This window comes from Diorhabda sublineata, chromosome 11 (genome assembly GCF_026230105.1).
Source record: "Diorhabda sublineata isolate icDioSubl1.1 chromosome 11, icDioSubl1.1, whole genome shotgun sequence".
Classification (NCBI taxonomy): Eukaryota; Metazoa; Arthropoda; class Insecta; order Coleoptera; family Chrysomelidae; genus Diorhabda; species Diorhabda sublineata.
This window is the reverse complement of record NC_079484.1, coordinates 5,261,016-5,282,623: the sequence shown is the minus strand read 5'-3', so window position 1 is coordinate 5,282,623 and position 21,608 is coordinate 5,261,016. Positions and strand designations below refer to the sequence as shown.

At 32.0% G+C, this 21,608-nt stretch overlaps 4 protein-coding genes across 6 annotated transcripts in view; 1 reads left to right on the top strand and 3 right to left on the bottom strand.

The window, feature by feature from the left end:
• Positions 1-129: 129 nt before the first annotated feature.
• On the bottom strand, positions 130-5,194 carry LOC130450218 (cathepsin L-like proteinase). 3 transcript variants are annotated; one of them, XR_008910560.1, is made up of 5 exons: positions 5,022-5,139; positions 3,633-3,968; positions 3,007-3,289; positions 1,738-2,847; positions 130-1,514 (listed from the first exon to the last, which is right to left on the bottom strand). XR_008910560.1 is itself a non-coding variant. In XM_056788490.1 (4 exons), the coding sequence occupies exons 1-4, from the start codon at positions 5,094-5,096 to the stop codon at positions 2,597-2,599; spliced, it is 945 nt and encodes a 314-aa protein (XP_056644468.1). In that variant the 5' UTR covers positions 5,097-5,194; the 3' UTR covers positions 130-2,596. The 3 variants fall into 3 exon arrangements, 1 of the variants encoding a protein (XP_056644468.1); XR_008910559.1 differs by having other exon boundaries at positions 130-407; XM_056788490.1 differs by having other exon boundaries at positions 130-2,847; positions 5,022-5,194.
• Positions 157-1,902, bottom strand: LOC130450426 (cathepsin K-like). Its single transcript, XM_056788798.1, has 3 exons — positions 1,738-1,902; positions 762-948; positions 157-407 (listed from the first exon to the last, which is right to left on the bottom strand). Exons 1-3 carry the CDS (start codon positions 1,900-1,902, stop codon positions 157-159), a joined length of 603 nt encoding a protein of 200 aa, XP_056644776.1.
• A 280-nt stretch (positions 5,195-5,474) lies between the features above and the next one.
• Positions 5,475-9,994, bottom strand: LOC130450217 (cathepsin L-like proteinase). Its single transcript, XM_056788489.1, has 4 exons — positions 9,742-9,994; positions 7,795-8,130; positions 7,174-7,456; positions 5,475-5,752 (listed from the first exon to the last, which is right to left on the bottom strand). The coding sequence occupies exons 1-4, from the start codon at positions 9,814-9,816 to the stop codon at positions 5,502-5,504; spliced, it is 945 nt and encodes a 314-aa protein (XP_056644467.1). The 5' UTR covers positions 9,817-9,994; the 3' UTR covers positions 5,475-5,501.
• An 8,763-nt stretch (positions 9,995-18,757) lies between these two features.
• The window catches only part of LOC130450215 (uncharacterized), a 323,885-nt gene continuing 321,034 nt past the window's right edge, over positions 18,758-21,608 (top strand). Inside the window, exon 1 of the mRNA XM_056788487.1 lies at positions 18,758-19,108. Within this exon, the coding sequence (XP_056644465.1) occupies positions 19,015-19,108 (94 nt within the window). The 5' untranslated portion in view covers positions 18,758-19,014. The remainder of the gene's footprint in view (positions 19,109-21,608) is intronic.

The following is a 21,608-nucleotide window of genomic DNA, read 5'->3' as shown; positions in this document are numbered from 1 at the left end:
GTGAATATCGCACAATATAATATCTAAATAAAGTCCATGTCAGAATGTGTTAGCTCAAAAGTTACATAAACTGCTACCAATGTTCATTATGTATATGTTACAGGTTAAGTCGGAAATATAATTACTCTATTCACTTCAAAGCTTTTTATTTATCAATTACAGTACAAGGTATATGGGAAATACTGTGACATCGCATTGACTTTTACCCCTAATAAGTCTAATGTATCCTTCTTCTCCCCATCCCGTTCCCCAAGAGTTTTTGATGGTCCAGGATTGAGAATCGTAGCCTGTGATTAGAACCGCATGAAAAAATAGATCGTCACAGTCTATGTCATCGAAAACACCACCTCCATAGAGCTGCCAATCATCATTAGCGTTGACATATATCGAAATTGGCCCTACACTTGCTGTGGAACAAAATATTCCATTTAATATATCAGATACTTAATAAAATAATTATTGTATTGAAATAGCATACATTTCTACATTGGCAAACAATCCTGCAAGTTATCAATAAATAAATAAATAGATATAGAGTTCTTTTTACTCTTACGGTTAAAATTGACAGGAAAAGTGAAATATAAGAATATATCAGGCGACAGAATTCACTAGAAAAAGTATTGTAGTGATTATTGTAAATACAAGGAAGAAACAAGTTATTAAAACAAATGAATTTCCATTTTATATTCAAGCACATCACACTACGTAAATTCCTTGAATAGAAGTGAGAGGTTTGTTGGTGATATTGTTGAGGCATCTACTTCCCTGGCCAAGGTATGGATACTGCTCCTCTGAACTAAGACCAATTTGTTGTACGTACGCATAGGAAACGTCAATCCAACCACATACACAAGCATAATTATCTTTATCACAAGCCACTAATTCTTGCTCACTCAAAGGAATGTATTGTTTATGATGAATGGCAAGTTGACCCTCAAGACCACCTGTCTGAAAATAACTACAATTTAGACTATGATGACGTGGGAATGTCAAGTTTTATGCTTTTGGTATATCATAATGTCATTCTAATGTACTAACCCTAATATATATCCGAGCTTTCGAATACTTATGTTTTCATCGTCTGGAAATTAGTAACTTACGATTTGCAGCGTTTTAAATTTTGAATTTTTGAATTTCTCCAGCTACTCGTTAAACACAAGCTAATGAGTAGACTGCAGAAGGCGAAACCTTAAAATTAATGTGAAAGCGGAGTACAGTGAAGTTCTCAGATAAGAAATATGGGACACCAATGGATGATGATTCAGTTCCAAAAATTGTATATGTAATTTAGGTTATACAAAATTCTGGTTTGTCAGTTTCGACCAGTACCAATAAAACTTATCAAAATACGACAATTCCTTCCGCTCTTTGGAGCTTATAGTTTGCAATAAATGTTTTGGTTTGACATGTGATAACTCTCCAAAACACCCAATACTCTCCGATTGGAACCAATTATATTCAATAGCGAGTATACCTCTGATGTTACTGCATAAATCTGTTCAGTAGATGTAGTTCTGAAAATTTAAAGATAATTCATTGAATACAAAAAGAAGCCGAACAATCGACGATATTTGCTACACATTATCGGACTGTTTTTCTCATCAAATGAGTCAAGAATTCTTTCCTAGATCAGTATTTGAATGAAAAAAGTGAGTAGAAGTATAATCCGGTCTTTAAAAATGTAAGTATCTACCAACATATTATGTGATCAAATAAGATTGAATACATAATACTTACAGTACTAAAAGCCCAGCATGAACCGCATTGTCCTTGATTCTTAACTCCAAATACTGCTCCTTTTTCTCTCCAGTCAATTGACTCTGGTCTAGTGAAGTTAGCTTCGGATTTAAATGTGTCTATGGGCCTTATCTCTGGCTTTCCATTAAGTTGATAGCCCAACATGGATTTGTTGGATTCAGGTGGACATGACGTGACAACAAGTCTCAGCAATAGCCTGTCGTTCACGCGTAATTATAAAAATTTGGTAAAATACAAATTTCCACATATCAAGTTGTGCAGAAATCATTTTGTGTTCACTTTTGTTTAAATTATTATCTTCAATACTTAAACTATCTGCAAATAAACCAGTGAAAATGATAAAAAAGCAGATAATATAACTAATTGCAAGAAATATTAAAAGTTTCATTTGATTCTTCAAGCGCTGTCATTTCGGAAATGTTTATAGAGCTATTTGATACAGAACTTGAAATGCTGTCGATCCTGGCAAGCACTTTTTTTGGTTTTCACGAGTTCTTTTCGCTAATAAATGTTTCACAAAGACAAGTATCTACTACACGATACTATTGACTGCGCCAGTTATATTTCAGTATAATAATTCATAATAGAATATGAAATTATGAATCAAATTTCACACCGGAATCTATTTATTCAGAATCCACATAAACTGCGACCAATTTCTATCACGGATTGTGAATCATGTGCCGAGAAAAAAGAAGATGATTACACATTCTTCTGGTATTTACTGTGTACTTACATATATAGTTGGTTTTGTCTAAATTTCACATTTGTCAAAAGTAATCTTCTCAGAAGATTCTCAGGAATATAATAAGTCAAGTCATACTAGTTTATTCATCAATTACAATACAGGATAAATGGGAAAGATTGTAATACCACATTGATTTTTGCCTCTGATGAGTCTCATGTAGCCTTCTTCTCCCCATTCCGTTCCCCAAGAGTTTTTGATGGTCCAAGATTGAGAATCGTAGCCTGTGATGATAACAGCATGGTTAAAGAAATCGGCACAGTCTTTGTCATCGAAAACTCCACCTCCATATAACTGCCAACCATTATTGGCGTTGACATATATCGAAATTGGACCTACAGTTGCTGTGGAATAGAATATTGTATAATTTTTTCATGTATTGGGATAGCATATATTTTTATATTGGTAAAGAAGTCCTTATTAATAGATTGAACAAGAAGTTTCTCATAGTAAAACAAAAAACAAGAAGTAATTGGTCTTATATTCAGATATATCACACTCACCGACGGCATCAGCCATTGACTCTTCGTCTTTTTTAATCGAGATAAATCCTTGAACAGTGGTGAGAGGTTTGTTACCGATATTGTTGATACAACTATCCTCGTTGCCAGTATATGGATACTGCTCTTCAGAACTCAGACCATTTTGTTCTAAGTACGTATAGGGAACATCAATCCAACCACCACCACATGCATGGTTATTTTTATCACAAGAAACTAATTCTTGTTCACTCAAAGGAATATATTGATTGCGATGAATGGCAAGTTGACCTTCAAGAGCACCTGTCTGGAAATAATATTAACTACAAATTATAACGACATAGGAATATCGATTTATTCGCTTTTGATATATCAATCGGTCGTTTCTCATTCTAAAACTCTGTATTATTATGATTGCAGCATACTATATTCAGAATGCTGGATGGGAAACTGAACATAGCAATAGTTAGCGAAGTTATTAAAATATATGCACGGATAAATAATATACGATCATGTTTATATCACTCTTTCAACACTACTAAAGTAGACGATACATTCCGATATATTATTGAATTAAATGAGAATGTATGGTTTTTCTTCTCACTGCTTATTGACTGTAATGAAAATAAGAATTAATAGATTTTACTTACAGTACTAAAAGCCCAACATGAACCACAATCCCCTTGAGCCTTAACTCCTAATACTGCTCCTTTTTGTCTCCAATCAATAGACTCTGGTCTGGTGAAGTTAGCTTCGGGTTTAAATCTGCCTATGGGACTGATTTCTGGCTTTCCATTAAGTTGAGCACCCAGCATGGATTTGAATTCCTCTGAAGTCCAGTCAGCAAACTGAGTTACTTTGAGAAAATATGAAACTTCTCCTTTTTCATACAGAGCATTATGCACTTCGATTTTGCGCAAGTTATTTTGAAAAATTCCGAAACGTAGCTTATCTTCAGTTAATGAGTGCGACTTTGAAAATTTCACCTTAAAAAAGTAACAACTTACTTACTTCGTTCTTGCAGAAATCGTATTAATGATTCTATTGAAACCTGCACAAAAATATGTTAGTGCTGCATATCAGCAAATGTTTTAAATGTTTTGAAATTATGTGTCGGTAATTCAGTTATTTTGCAGGAAATTCATACTCTTTTTTGGGAGAATGGACTATTCAAACTTATCCAATCTCTAGGCAAAAATTTTTTCTGCGAGTCAGCTTCAAAATACTTTTTTACGACATAAAAAAATAATTTACATAATTTTATTTTTCTCTATCTTTGTGTAGAAGACATAGGAAAACTAAATATAACAAAAAAACTATCAGTTTTCAGTATATTTTCGTTCAATTTTAACATCATTGTTAAATTTTATACTTAATTCTGCCTTCAGATTTTCGAACAAAGAATAGTCGGACGGGGCCAGATCACGGCTATATGATGGGTGTCCAATCTCTTTATGTTTCATGTTCAAGGATTCGATGCAAAAATTGACCTTATTTCCAAATTTTTTCAATTTGTTTAGTGCTTAGATATATTTTTGACATAATTTTGTTAAATCATGTGTTCAGACATATTTTTCTCTTAATTGTCATTTTATGGTTGCAAAGAACGCGATAGACAAGACTTTTCAATAGAAATGACTAAAATGGACATATTTCTTATTTCCCCCTCGTAAAAAAATAATAATGCGAATAAAAATTTACATGTCTACTTCTACATATAATCCCTAAGTACTGAACTTTTGTATTTTACATTAAATTAATTAATACTTCTATCTAAATAGTCAATAATTTAGATAATAATTATGTCTCAAATTTACTGAATAAAAATGTTGGAAAACCAATTTTTCGATTTGATTAAGTTATTAGAAAAGTTTATAAGAAGAACTAATATTATTTTTACTCACACTATACTCTCCCATTAGTTCCTATATAACTTTTATTTCGTACTATAATCTTTTGGCGGAATTGTAGTGGTTTGTATATATGAAGTTTGCATAGCTATTAGAGAAAAATTATGGGATGACAAAATGTTTACTCACTTTGAAATCTTGCCATTGTTCATAGTCCGAAGCTTTGACAACAATAATACCAACCAAAAGAACCAAAAACTTCATTTTCAAAGTTTATTTGGGATTTGTCTGCTTCCCAGAGAATAATAATGTGATTACGATCGAGAAATACTCTTTATACGATTGATTAATCATTACATTATAAGATTAGTTAGATAATTATTAATTTTATAAATTTCTGACGTATATGAAAAAAAAATACTCAAGATTGCAAGATTATTTATCTAGATGGTAACTAAATTGTTGTTGTACTGATAGAGATAAATTAATCAATTGAAATCAGTCTGACAAAAGTGAATATCGCACAATATAATATCTAAATAAAGTCCCATGTCAGAATCTGCTTGCTCAAAATTTACATAAACTGCTACCAATGTTCATTATGTATATGTTACAGGTTAAGTCGGAAATATAATTACTCTATTCACTTCAAAGCTTTTTATTTATCAATTACAGTACAGGGTATATGGGAAATACTGTGACACCGCATTGACTTTTACCCCTAATAAGTCTAATGTATCCTTCTTCTCCCCATCCCGTTCCCCAAGAGTTTTTGATGGTCCAGGATTGAGAATCGTAGCCTGTGATTAGAACTGCATGATTATAATCATCGTCACAGTCTTTGTTATCGAAGACACCACCTCCATATAAATCCCAATCATCATCGGCATTGACATATATCGAAATTGGACCTACACTTGCTGTAAAATAAAAAATTTCATTATACATACCACACAATTCACGAAATTATTATTTTCAATATATCGGAAAGTAATATATAGTCAAAGAATTATTAGAAAAGTCAATAAAACGAAAAATAAATCAGGTTTACTTGTTGTTTCTTTTTATATCTATTCTTTTGATTAAATGAGATTGATTTTAAGTATGTTCCTATAGATATCACTTTTTTTATAGTAATAATTTTTGTTCATACATTTAACAGCTTTAATTTTGCCTTCGCTAAACCCATTGATCAGAATCTTCAATTAATTGCCTTTTTTCTATCGATTTGTCTTCATTCTTCGTGGTCTTCCTCTTCTTGTTGGATGGCAATCACTTTGGCCATCTATTTTTATCGATTCTCACGAGGTCTCCGAATTATTTAAACCATTTTCTTCACGCCCTGTCTACTATACTATCATTTGCTACATTTGGATTCCAATGTCATTTGGTACTTTGGTTTCTTTTTGATATGCTCGTCTTAAATAGTACCAAATAAACTTCGTTCATGTTCTTATTGTTTTCAGATTTTACTTCCACAACATAACACTGCCTCTATCAATGATATGTCTTTTCTTTTTAGGCTAGAATATCTGGCACCGTTGGTGATATTTATACTGAGTACACAGTTTACCCATCACTACAGTAATACTAAACGTTTCGATAACCAAGTTATCGTCTTCAGATACTGAAAGTAAAACCTAATGACTTGATATACCTGTTTTATACTAAATTTTCTCACCAATAAACCTTAAATAGGGACAAAGGGTCAATGCCTTACAGTCCACTCTATTGTTTAGTAGTCAACGAATAAATGTGAAGATTCCCGGTGGATTTAATTTTAGGTTTATTGGTGAGAACATTTAATATACAACAGGTGAGTCAAGTCTCTGAAGACGATAACTTTGTTATCGAAACGTGCTTCATACAGTCTAATTGTGAGTGTTGGTGCTGTAGTGTTGTAAACAGTGTATTCAGTACCCATTACTAAACACTAAATTGACATATTTTTACCATTTTGGAAGCTTTCAACTTAATTTAGGTTTACATCATCATTTATTGACATATCAAAACTGGCTTCTAAACTTACTATTAAGATTACCGTTTACAGTTACAGTATATTCCACACAGATTGTTCAACACTCACTTATATTAATCATGTGTACCACTTGATCATCTAAAAAATGCAGATTTAATACTTTAGCCTCACCTAGAGGAATATATATTTCGCCAAACTTGCAGTTTCTATCTCCAATAAGCGTCCTCAACGTCTATATCGAAGAAAAAAGGACTAAATTTTGATTTGGATTTTCGAACGTTCCATATTGTAGATCAATATCTTTAGTTGTTGTGTTTATTTATCGCATTGATTGCTACTATGAATTAAATAAATAATACTCACCAACGGCGTCAGCCATCGACTCTTCGTTTGTTCCAACCAAGACAAATCCTTGAGTAGAAGTAAGAGGTTTGTTGACCATATTGTTATGGCAATTGGCCTTTCTACCAATGTATGGATACTGCTCTTCTGAACTTAGACCATTTTGTTGTACGTACGTGAAAGAAACGTCAACCCAACCACCATCACATGCAAAGTTATCTTTAACACAAGATACCAATTCTTGTTCACTTAAAGGAATGTATTGGTTGCGATGAATGGCAAGCTGACCCTCAAGAGCACCTGTCTGGAAATAGCAAATGTAAATTATGAAAATCATTAGTTAAGAAACTACACAATTCTTGGTTTCAGAAAAAAAAATCAGTTCAATAGAGAATATATCCTGAAGATTGATTTATTCCTACTCAAGTCAGATATAAGTTTGCTTAGTATTTTTATTTCTAAACATCATTCATTGAATAAAAAGCAGATTTGTTGTATTAATATGATTGAATCAGCTCCTCCTATCAAATGGAAGTAGATTTTTTGTCTAGATCAGCATTTGAACAAAAATTGAAGAGTATTTCTTGGTATCTTCAAAAATGTAGTACCAATATTAGAATTAAGAATGAATACATTACTTACAGTACTAAAAGCCCAGCATGAACCACAATATCCTTGATCCTTAACTTCTAATACGGCTCCTTTTTGTCTCCAATCAATTGACTCTGGTCTGGTATAGTTAGATTCAGGTTTAAATGTGCCTATGGAACTAATCTCTGGCTTTCCATTAAGTTGAGCACCCAACATGGATTTAAATTCCTCTGAAGTCCAATCGGCAAATTGAGTTATCTTCAGAAAATATGATACTTCTCCTTTTTCATACACGGCATTATGTTTTTCGATTCTGCGTAGGTTTTTTTGAAAAATTTCGAAACGTAGCTTATCTTCAGTTAATGAGTGCGACTTTGAAAATTTTACCTTGAAACAATATACATCTTGGAAGATATCGAACAATTATCGTTCTTCTATACAAACTTTCAAATCATTTTCAAATAATTTGTAATAAATCCAATAATATTTCCAGTCCTGATTTAATAAATAATAATAATGTGTACAATGTACCAATTTGAAGATATGGCGTTATATTTTATAATAATAAATGAAGCAATTTTCATTTGGTACGTAAAACAAAAAAGACTTTTTTCAGAAAAAAAGTAAACTTGCTGAAACTGAAACTAGTTTTGAATGAGTCAACAACAAGTTTGAAAATCTATAATCTAATTCATTACAAATCAATGTGGAGTTTCTTAAGTTGTGTCATGTGACAATGGCCAATTGCAAATTCATGTACACTCCACAATGTTTTATACCAATCTTCAACTGTTTCGGAAATATCAAGTGTTTTCAAATGTGGCAAAATTAAACACCAAAGTGTACTAATTCTAATATATTCAGAGCTTTCGAATACTTATTTGTTCATCGTTTGGAAAATGATTAGTTAAGAATTGCGGCGGTTGTAAATTGTGTTTTTCTAAAAGTATACGAGCTATGATTAGTTTTTATGACATTTCTCTGGTGTTTATTACAGCCTTGTAAATGTACGCAAAGTCGTTCGAAAGTTTGATATAGTATAAAAATTAATAGAACAATTCTCTCATAATGCTTCCCCATGATTTAAAAATTGTTTGATAATGTTATGTTCATGATGTTGATGAGAATACATTCACTATTCACTGAATGAGATCAGAAAATACGCAATATCATTAAAACTTGAATAATTAATGGCAAATTAAATATAGATAAATATTTAGATCTGCTCCAACATAATGTCGTGCCAACTTTGAAAAACTTATATCATAACCCAGCAAACCTACAAGTTGCTGTCAATATGATATTGTTTTAGCAAGTTGCAGCGCCGATCAATAGAATGGCCAGCAGTATCCCCTGATCTGGCGCTACTAGAATTCTTTTTACAGGGATGTTAAAAGCATTGTATATAAATAAACCCTTTAATTTAAAAGACTTAAAAGACGAATTAAACTTGGGATTAGATTAGTCAAGTATTTCGATTTTTTAATATTGAGAATGTAGTGAATTTGTAAAATAAAACAATTTTGTTTTATGATTTGGTAATAAATCTGAAAACACTTGATATTTGATTTGGGGGACTGTTTTTCTTTGAGATATAGCTTTTATCGCTAAAAATATTATTCAAAATCCCTTTTTCATGACATGGCAAGTTTTGAAAATACTTCAGTTGGAAAACTAATCTTTAAAATTCATAGTAAAAAGAAGAAACTTGAGGAAACATTAGAATTTGACTAGAATAAAGTATTAAATGTGAGTTGAACACATGGAGAACAAAGTTAGTAACGTGATAGAAATATGATGTAGATGGCAAGTGGAAACTGAAGATCTGAAAATTGGGAAAGTTTAGGATAAATGGAGGAGTAGGAGGAGTAATCTAATACTAATCGTTTTTGCTATTATCAATACAGCAAACCACAGGTATTAAAGGAAAATTATTTAGTTAAATTTGTTGCAACTTCAATTTTGATGTTAAACAATAGGGAAAAAATGTTTACTCACTTTAAATTCTTGCCATAATTCATAGTCTGATGCGCTGACTACCATCAAACTAACCAAAAGAACTAAAAGTTTCATTTTCAAAGTTAATTCGGAATTTGTCTACTTCTCGGGAAAAATAAATGTTAATACATCCCAGACATAGACTTTTATATGTTTAACAATGAATTTATCAGAAAATTAGTAAGATCATGCATAATATAATAAACTTCAATATAAATTGAAAACACTTAAGATTGCAAGATAATTCATCTACGTGATGAATTAATAATTGTAGTACTTATATAGGTGAACTATATATAGAGTCATTCACTTAGATTTAATTATAGAAAATTTCTCAGAAGAATAATACATTTTAAGATGCGGATTGAAAGATAAATATCGATTACATGTACAATATTCTATTTACTTGAGAATACTTATTTTAAGACTAGATCTTCCAAAACGAAGCAACTAGTCTCCTCTTATTAGTTTGAATTTGGACAAATTTGCTTCACGTCTTTTAATAAATATAAATGATCCTCGATCCTACATTTAGAGAATGTCATTGTTAAACTACATGATATACACTGCTGGCCAAAAGTTGGTAGATTTGGTAGAGTCGCAATATCTTTAAGATGTGCTAATAATTAATTGCTTTGGTTTTGTTTGCCATCAGTCAATAATAAGGATTATTTAGCTTCTAAAACTACGTGCTTCCGAGTTTCCTCCATATAAATGAGTCTAAAGTACTAATTTCTGCAGTGAAGACGTTTTGCAATGGGAAAAGCTCGCTAATTTAGCAGTGAAGTGAGTTCTGCCATCGTTGTTTTACATAATGAAGGAAAATCTGAACGAGATATTGCTTTACAAATGATTTTATCAAAGATTTGTGTTTATTGCACAAAACAAAAAAAACGGATGCATTTGATCTTTGCCCGTAGACTGAAGACATAGTTTTTTGGACTCAAGTTTGAGCTATTCGGTTCAAAGCAAAGAATCTACATTGGACGCAGTCCTCACGAAAGAATGATGTCAGACTGTATAGTAATCAATAATCAAACATGGTGGTGGCTTAATTACGATCTGAGGCTGCTTTTCTAGCCATGGAACCGGTGGTTTAATCGAAATTTGCGGAATTATAGAAAAGAACAGTACAAAAAATTTTAAAACAAAAATCTGCTTTGTCGGAATGATCCTAAACATAGTTCCAGAGAAAGAGGCACAAGGGTTGTTAATAAACTTAGTTTGGCATTCTCAGAGCCCGGTTCTTGATCCCGTTGAATTTTTATGAGATGATCTTGATAGGAACGTCCGTAATTGTAGTCCTTCCTCGTGAGAAGAAATATGGGATGCTTTAAGCGGAAGTTGTTTCGCTTTGCTTCAACTAAAGAACTTTTTATTTCAATATAAATCAGTCTGAGAATAGATGAACTGCAAAATAATTCTTGGGAAGTTATGTTGTGAGTTCGCGTAACAGATTTTCAATTCAAATGAATATCCCTTCGGATATTAGAGAGAAATTTGAAATTTCACATAAAACAAGCGAGCAGTATGTTATCTTCATAATAAATCATTTTGAGATTGTTATTTCACGCATGTTAAATTAATCATTTCTCTCACAATGTTCTATAAATTTAGACGAGACTATTACTAAAAACTACTGATATGGTGTCGGTGCGGTGGTGATAGTTTTACGAATGTAAACAAATCAATCAATTAATAAATGTTTTCATTCCATAACAGAAGACGAAAAAATCAATTTCTTTTTGTTAGGATCACAGTATGTGCTATAGAATTTCTTTAATCAAATAATTTCAATAAGAGAAGTCCTCCGATATCGATATTTAGTTTTTTTTCCGATATCACTCTTATTATAAAGTTCGTATTCATTATAATTTTATTTAGTTTGAGCCGTGGGTATCTTCTAACGTTTTTTTCATCCCCTCTTGCATACTTTTTCAGCTGTGCTTAGTAGTGTATTTTTTTTATAATTTATCCATTCTTGCGCATTAGAATAATCATGGAAGTTTTCCTGTGCTATCTTCAGTATTTTATTCATTATAATTTTATTACTTTATCATCAACTTATTATTGCTTTCAGTATGTTGAAAGTATGTTGAATAAAAAGTTTTAGTGGATCTATTTCGACGGATTCACATTCCTAAATGTGAAAATTCTAATATCGAGGAGAGGTCATTCAACTTGTTATTATACGCATAATAAACTTGTACGAATTCGCAAAACGTGATATGCTGATATTCAAAACCACGATGTTAAATACCTAATATTAAGTTTCTGGTTTAATCTCTATATGATCAGGTAATCCAAACATTACCGTTTCTCGAACACGAGTATTGGAGACAAACGCAATTCTACACTTCCCCCAAACACACCCCTCTCAAGTGCCTCTAGCCATAACCTCCATGACATAATCTATCTCCATTCAACCACGTTATAAAGGTGGGATTGACTTACGTAACTACATACAGGGTGTTTCTATATTCATGCCACAAAATTCAGGAGGCGATTCCTATGAAATTAAGATGGGTCTTTCCTGTAACAAAATTTCCTCAGCCCACCCCGTTCCGAGATATTACCCTTAAAATATGATGATTAAAATTGAGTTTTATTTCTTTTCTAAAATTTCCACTCAGTTTATTGTGTTTCGCTGAAAAATTTGAGAATACAAATATATTTTTCAATGAAACAAGGATTTTAATTTATACTTTTATTTCATGGGAATTCGAAAGTTTTGATAGTCCTTTGCGAGTGCACGTAAGCTACAGAATTTCTAGTTTCAGAATTTCCACCTTTTAAGAGTGATAAAGGGTGTGCTGAGGAAATTTTGTGATTGGAATGATTCAACTTGATTTCATACGAGGACATGGAGACAGACGAAATCGAAATTCAAAAGATAGTTCACCAAGGACGCGTTTTTCCTCCACAACTATTCAATCTATATTTTCAGAAAGTGCTGGAGAAAAGACATGAGGGCTAAACATCGGAGGAACATTAATTAACAACTTATGATTCGTCGATGATACTGCTTTAATGGCTGAGAGAGAAGATCTTCAAATCCTATTAGAGAGAATCAACCGAGAATATGGAAATGTAGGGCTCGCTATAAATATTTGAAAAACTGAATTCATGGTCATGAGTAATATTAATATTAACCATATTCTCACACTGAATGGAAAACAAAAAGATTGGGTGCAAAAATACAAGTATCTTGGTTTAGCTCTAATGGATTCAGATGAAGAAATCAAGATCAAATTTGAAATGGCTCGAAAGGTAAGTTAGCAAACAGAAATCTAAGCCTCCACGTTAGAATAGGATTTATGGAATGTTAGTGTGGTCAATTCTGCTACACGGACTGGGAACTTGGACTTTTAAAGCTCAAATGATTGAAAAACTTGAGTGATTTGAAATGCGGTTCTATAAACGCATCCTGAAGATACCCAGGACTGACAGAAGACAGAAGAAGAAGAATCACTTCCTGAACTTCTCGCATGAATTTAGAGGCACCATGTTTATAATATATCGCTCACTAGTTAAAATAATTGAGAAATAAAATATTGATCCTTACTTGTTATTTTCCTGATAGCATAATCTATATATTGTCATCTAAAATTGCGCGCTATTCTATGTTGAATAAAACTTGGCATCAAAACATGACCTCATAAAAATAAAAAATTTCTTTCAATCTTTTAAAACTTCATAGAATAGGAGCAGATTAATATTTCACTAAAAAAAATTCTTGCATTTCATATCACAACGTAGATGAGAATAATTATTTTATTATTTATTCTACTTAATTAACTGCTCAATATACATTTACTCTACTCAAAGTTTAAGGGTTTCATTGACAATTTCTGAAGTAGTTGTACTAAAAGATGCTTCGGGATGTTCAACAACCTTCGTTTTCATAGTACATTCTTCGAGAGGAGAAAACTATTCACAAATCCAGGGGACGCATAAGTTCCAGTAAATTATTTACGTATTTTTTCTTTATGTTATTCTATTGGTTTTCAGTATTTTCCTTTCTCTATATTTAAGCGACAGAGAAAATAGTTTTTTTGTTATGAGCACAAATTTGTCAGCTAGATTTACGTTAAATTTTCAGTAATAATATCAGAAAGATAGCCCTCTGAAAACCAAGTCAGATCTATCATATATCTTGCAGAATAACTTCTTTGGAAAAATTAGAAGTTTTTTCTTTTCCAGGAGTCATTGCCAGCTAGATTTTGAGCGCTTTCGTAGTAGGATTTGGGAAAATTAAACAACAAAGTGTACTAACTCTAATATATTTCCGACCTTTGGAATACTGTATGGGACTGAAATTATAGTCAAGTATAATATAAAAATATGTATAAAAGTATAACAATAATAAAAATCACATTGATTAGGTAAGAATTGCAACGTTTATAGGTTAGATTTTTATGAGTAAAATTGAATTTCATGGGTTAGGTAAGGTTTATAAATAATCGATGACGTTGAATTTATTTTATAGAATTTCTTTTTCCAAAATCTATGAGATATGCATAGATTACATACACTAAGGTTAATTAAATCAGTTTTTTCATTAATGCATTGATTATTTTGAGCAATATATGTTGTTTCCACGAATAGACTTTTTTCGTATTTTTTCTTAGTTGTCAATCTTTGGCATATACATAATTAATATTGTGTCCTTCATGATGGACACGTGTAGCTAAAAACCTCTTCGGTTTTGTTGAATAATTATTTCGATTTTAGGTCTTCTTTAATTGAAGCTTCGTTTAAAAATAAATAACATCTGGCTATTTTAACCTATTGCGGTCTCTAGGAAACTATAGATGTATATATATATCATGAAATAATACCCAGTTTTGGGTATAAATGAGTGGTGGGGTTTATTGGAAAGTCATTTGTTTAGTTCGTGCTTTTTTGAGGACGTGTTACGAAATTAGAAAAAGATAAGTTGAATGTATAATTCTGGATCCCATGCTGGACTAGCACTATTGTACTAATTTTGGTGGAGCTTGTCGTTACACACCACTTTGTGGAAAAAGTAAAAACAAGAGGGTGAACCTTACTACAGTGGAGTAGTGCGAGTGTGTGCTTGTGTGCTGCAAAATGATAATTTCAAAACGTAGCTTGGTTGGATTGTGCGGGAAATGATTTTTAAACTTCTCCATTCTTTGATTTGCATCTTATATACTGCTGATGAGATTTATATTACTATTTCGGGGTTATTTATAGAGAAAGAGCAAATATGTTCCAACTTGTATTCCAAATAAGTCTTTTTCTTGAAACTCTAGAGGAAATTTGAAAAGAAGTGTGAAAGGGCTATCATAGAATTGTCAAATGTAATACTTATTATTACAACAACATTTTTTAATTAGATTTTAGTCTTTATTATCTATTTTGTATATTAATGTAAACAATAATTCTTCATCAACATCAACAATCAAGTTATTCTGTATTAACGCAAAACTTGCGTTAGGAACAAGTTTTCTTCTATAACAGATATCAGTTACAGAACTACCATCTCTTCAACATTGTTTCAGAATGGCATTGGCTGCAGCCTGTGTTCCGCTTTCGTTTACGTCGTATCTTGGATAATGCGGCTAATATTGTGTGGACCCACGTTTCATCATTAATTCAAGCACCTTTTTCATGCGCTGTGGTTTCAATTAACATGTCGGTCAACGGCTTTTGTCTGTAACAGAGAAATTTGTATAACACGTGGGGTATATATTTAGTCAAGACGCTAATATAGCTGAAATATTGATATATAGTTAAAAAAAATTGTTCATTATATCTGTTAATATCTTTAAAACGAGAGCTCTACGCTTTCTAACTTAAGCCAAAATTTATTTTTGTGGAATAATAGGGTTCTCACGAATAGAGATAATTCAAGTACATAGAATTCCCGAAGAATCGGATATGTATTGTCCCATGATTTTTGTGGAATTAATGTTTAAAAAGCTTCTCAGCTGAAGCTTGTTGAACCCTTTCCACCCTATGTTTTTGTGGATGGTCAGCATACCTTATATCACTATTTAATTAAAAATTGACATATGTTTTTGAAGCATCGACTATTGTTTTCTATTTCTTTATGTTCTGCATTTGTTTGTCTAAATCACGTACACCTAGACGTTGCATATCTTGTACAATCTTATCTTCCCGTCCATTTTCTGGGCTGGAACTCTGCCGTTTTACCATTCTTTTGATGTATCTGTACCATTATATTCTTTTTGATTCAATTATCTTTTATCTATTTATTTTTTCTCTTTATTATCGTTTTATCGTAATTAAAGTTTGAAATGTGAGTAATCAGAATCGTTACAGTCTAATTACACGAAAGTATATTCTGGTCCACGAATTTCCCTAATTTTTTTTCTTCCAAATATCGTTAGTGGTCTTTGTCCCTATTTGTTATTTTCATAGTTTCCGCGGCTTATGTAACTACTGGTTCTACCGCAGTCTTGTAGACTAAGAATTTGGTTCCTCGGTTTATTCTCTTTCTCTGCATGGATTATTTGTCTTGTCTGATTCTTTGTGTCATTTTTGCAGCTTATCATTGTTCCAAAATACTTAAAGATGAGGTCATTTATATTTACTGTTCCTTGTGTGTGAATTTCCTTCTTTCCATATATGTCGTCTTCTTCTGATCCACTTCCAATACTTATTCATCTATCGCTCTCATATTTTCTTCTAACGTGTCTTCGAGACTTTTTCGGTCTCTTCTATTGGAGTTAATCCATCAGTATACGCTATGCCTTCCACTCTTGAAAAATAAGTCCTTGCCTTACTTAACATTTATTTCGAATTTCTCAGATGATTTTCATCAATCGCATCAACTTTTGGGTTACTGTCGAATGCTTGTTTGAAGTCGATGAATAGCATTTGCATACTAATTTTGTGCTCATAGATTTTTTCGACCCATTGTTTCATAGTTTTTCTGGCCTCTACTGTTGCTTTCCCTTATCTTAAACCCACCTATTTCTGGTTCCACAACCAACATTTTATATACAGTATTGAGCAAACTAATACATCCATAATTACTAAATATGTTGGGATTTCCTCTCTTCATTATTGGTATGATGAATCCAGTAGACCACCCTCTCGGCATTGTTTCTAACAGAAAACAAACTTTTGGATAATTACTTGTTCAAAGTATCTAGATCAAGCATTCAATTCGGCACATCCACATAACAATTCATGTTTTAATTTATTTTGTCCAAAACACCTTTTGTTTATTGTTGAATAAAATACTTTTGTACAAAGAGTTCAAACTTTTCAACTAAATAATTGTGAGTAAATTTTTATCTGTTAATTATTTTGTAGAAAAAGTTTTCAAAGAGAGTTTAGACTTCATAAGTATAGAATTCTCTGTAAAATTCCTTCTTTAATTACTTTGAATAAAAGTACTTATTGCCTAAAGGATGAATACGCTCAAATTTCGCATATCATTAATAAATGAATGTTGTGTTGACAAGACTATGACGCGGCCAATTACTTATCTCATTTTTAACTTCGAAGTTTCCTGTCTTCATAAATATTCTGATGAACACTCATTCCCAGGAGCTGTCTCATGTATCAAAGACTGTTGGAGAATGTATCTCAATTTACCGGAACAATTTTCTTAGTTCTAGCATACTTTAACATTCATTATACAGGGTATGTGATCGATGCAAATCTTCGGGGAACTAATTTAGAAGCTATTCCAGCATAATAATTTTTATCTTATGGATTATAAGATTATTTATTTGTCGTTTATCGAATAACACCTTTATTATTTGCGATCATTATGAAAATATTATACATCGACTTTATGTTTGATTGTAGTATGAATTTATATCCCTAAATAATATTCGTGTATCAATATTTTGCTAAGATTAACCAATTTACTATATACAAGTGAAAATATCAAATGCTGAAGCTCGAAGCTCAAATAGGGTTTCCAGCTCGAATTACAGGATATCAGAATATCCTTACATAGGCTATTATCTATATGAAACAGGAAACGAGTTATAATCCACTTTTCAAACAATATATTTCGCTAAAGTGCTGAAAATGAGGTCTATAATGAGTAAACTTAATTATACCAACCATTTATTGCATTCCCATACATACACGAGGCCCGTTTTTTTTTTCAACCTCCGATTGCTCCGTACAGATGCTACGCTGGCAGAAGAAAGCACGCATGCGATCTAGGCGACTGCGTAACCAAAGCTAACCTGAATTTTCATAACAAATGGCTGTAATTGCATATTTAAATATAACTTTTAATTCAAACAACTTTACTTTTTAATATTTTGCTGAATTGTGAAAAATAAAGATACTTAACTCTTGCACGAAATTAAAATTTTTTGACAATACTGCTTCGAAAAATTGATATCTGATGATTGTATTTTTGATTTGGGATCATTCAAAACTTTTTATCAAGAATAACTTTTTTTTATAAAACTCTTAATAAAAAAGTTTTAGATATGGTTCCAACTTAAGTAGACACACTGTATATATGGAAAACGTTTGTATACTGGACACAATACTACGATAAGACATCAAACTTTTCTCTCCTATCAGTTCTCCATTAACCCCATAGAAAAGTTGAGGCATTGTGTGTATCATGCAGTCAAGATAAATATTTTGACCGAACTTCCAAAAAACAATCGTGAAAAGTGTAAAATGAAGTTTGAGTTTAGCAAAATCGATCCTAATCACCTCACTTGGCTCCCTCTGACCTCTGATTTTTCGCTTATCTCAAAAAATAAAATTTATTGAGCAATCGTAATAAAGAAATGATAATCACTCTTGGCTATAAAAAAGTCAACATTGATGTCGAAAGTATTTGTTGGATATATGCCTAGTACATCGGATTTCAATTAATACCATTTCTCAAATGCGGTAAAATGGTTTCGGCATTTACTCATCAGTAACAACCTCTAAGTTCAAATTACGGTCAAAGACTGATATACCATTTATGCGGCGGTGGCCGTAGCGCTGGCGCGTCCGTCTTCGGTTCTCGTGCCGCACGACATCTCAAACTGTACCATGCGATCCTCGGCATCCGCATTACAACTGCCGTTTGTCTGCCGATGTGCCACTATCGGGCTTTCGACTTCTGTTTCACCAACACTCGCTTCGCATCGGAGTTCCAGCTTTCGCGCGCGGATCACGCGTTTGTTTTTCGAAAGTTTCGGAAGCGCGTTCCGGTATTTTCGGACTTGAAGTGTGTGTAAACTCGATTTTTTTGCCAACAAACTTCGAGTGCAAATCCATCGTGGGTGACTGTGACTCAATTTAATGTTTTTGGAGGTTGGAAAGTTTGGTAGCCAGATGTGTGGAGCTGGTGCTTCGAGTTGGCGTTCGTATATCTTCTGGTTCTTTCTCTTAGTTGGTAAGCTGATGAGATATTTTCAAAAGTTCTTAAATTTTTTGTATCTGATTCCGTTTCTCTTGATTCTAGGTATAATTGGTTTAAAAACAACTTATTGCTGCTTATATCAAAACATTATTTTACATTGACAATTTTCAATAGATCACTTGCAACATAAATATCAAAATAAACACTATTTTCAGATACATTCAATTATTTTTTATCGTTATTTGTCATATCTCAGAAATAAGAATGAAACCAGCAACAATAATTAATTGATGATTTTGTGATCTATTTTAAGAATATTGTGTTGTCTGTCCAATGTTAACAGTTGGTATTTGTTGTAGTCCTTGCACGTATGGCAAAGATGAGTCTATTGAATATGTATAATTATTTTTTCACATTGTAGTTAATGGTTTTTCACTTGCTATATATCTAAATGCAAGATTCAAGATAGTTGGGTAGCTCTATAAGCTAAATTCAATATCGCTGAGCTTTTTTGAATAAGATGAATTGAATTTTAAATATCTTGACGTTGATTTTATAGATCATTTAGTTTGTTATTGTTAAATTTATATAATTTGACATCCAGAAAATTGTGAGATTTTATTATTTTGTTCAATTTTGAGATGGAGTTTCTTATGAATTTTTTGGTACAGCAGTAAAACAATTTAAACACAAATAACGAAAAGAGAATATTTTTATTAGGATTTTTCTCGACATTTTCCTCGAGATCTTCCATTACTAATTATGCTATTATGTTTCAGAAGTCTAAAGTATGATAAAACAGTTTTTATATCTTATGAGTCAGTTCTTTTTTAATTACTTTCAACTACATGGAAAACAACATCAAAGATAAACTTCTAATAGCATTTGTGGTATTCACCTTCATGTTTACCAGCATCTATAGTGCCAGTAACCTATTTCAACCAATAATGAAAATCGATTTAACTCGGACTAATGTCAAAGACAACTTTCTTTATTAAATAGAGCTTACTCGCTATTATGTAAAATTAACATTGTCAGGTCAATCCCATTTCACCATTTCGATACAATCTTCTATTTTAGATACTATAGTGTGGTATCTTGATGTTGTCTTCACCATCATGTTCAAATTTGGCTAAAAAGAAACCGAATTATTGATTTGTATGATGTTTGTGTCAAAACAAAAGCTTAAAATAGTTGAATCCCATATTCGACACCTAATTTTTTAATTTTGGCGGATACGCAAATTTATACGGCGAGAGCGCTAATCGTACACCAAATTTTATACACCATCAATTGTAGCAGCGTTCTTCAGAATTTGCTTGTTATTAGTATTGGAGACATTTTTGAATAAGTAACCATTTTCAATTCCTCCAAATATACAGAGTATGTTTAAATTTGAATTCTTGATTTCCGTTCGTAAATTTGGTTTTGTGCAGTCCTGATATTTTATTAACAATACGAATGATAAATCGTAAACTTTTATTATATTTATAGAGAATTTATGGTTAGGTGATAAGCCAGAGTATTTTTTAAAAATGTGCAATTGTGCAATTTTGCTAATTGACCAGTACCAATTGAGATTCTGTATTGTCAGAATATTGTTTCAGGAAGTAATAGATGTAAAAAACGATCTTTAGAAAGCTCCAAGGAATGTGAATCTACCCCATCACGCCTACTTCCGGTTCCATCTAACCACATTTCATTGCGTAAAAAGAATTTTATGATCCAGAATTTGATTTGGGATTGTCAAAACAACAATCAAACTTTTTTACATCAAAATGGGCATTTTTCGCGTTCTAAAATATGAAAATTTAATAATAGGCTTGTTATTATATCGATTATTTGATCCATAAACTCGAAATCAAGTATTCTTTCTATTGAGTGTCGTTTTCTGTAGAGTCATTGAAAACTGGTTAAGAAATTTGAAATCCTCTGTACCAGCTGTTCATTCAATGGCCATAGAAAAAAACATTCAAAAATAAACGCCTCCTTCAAGATAAAATGATCCAGGTCTGCTGCGAGTGGTAGATATTTGGTGATTTAAATTTTAATGGGGCTTCTGGGAGAGCTTGATTTGGTCCTTTTTGTTCAACCAGGATCAATGAATAATAAGATGTGCCTCTTGTAGACTGAAAAATGCCCATTCCTCTCCATTCCACATTCCATTCCATCTTGAACTAAAAAAAATCTTTGTAGAAAATATGAACGAAGTGGGCAAAGGATTTAAATACACACGAATATATGCCAAGTTGAAACAGGATATTTTCATTGCGCTACAGACTAGAAAGCTGCTGGGCTACATTAATTTCATAGAATAAAAAACGCAAGAACTGATAGTTTCTTTAGTATTGTGGTTGTGGGGCTTTCGTCAATAATATAGTTGCTACAAGCTACGGATTGTTGAACATTCAGGTTCCTATAAATTCCTTGACTACGAAACTCATTAGAAAATCATGGTTCCATTCTAATTTATCATCAGAATTGAAGGACTATCATCTGTCAACATGATGGGACATTATTAGACTTTTCAATC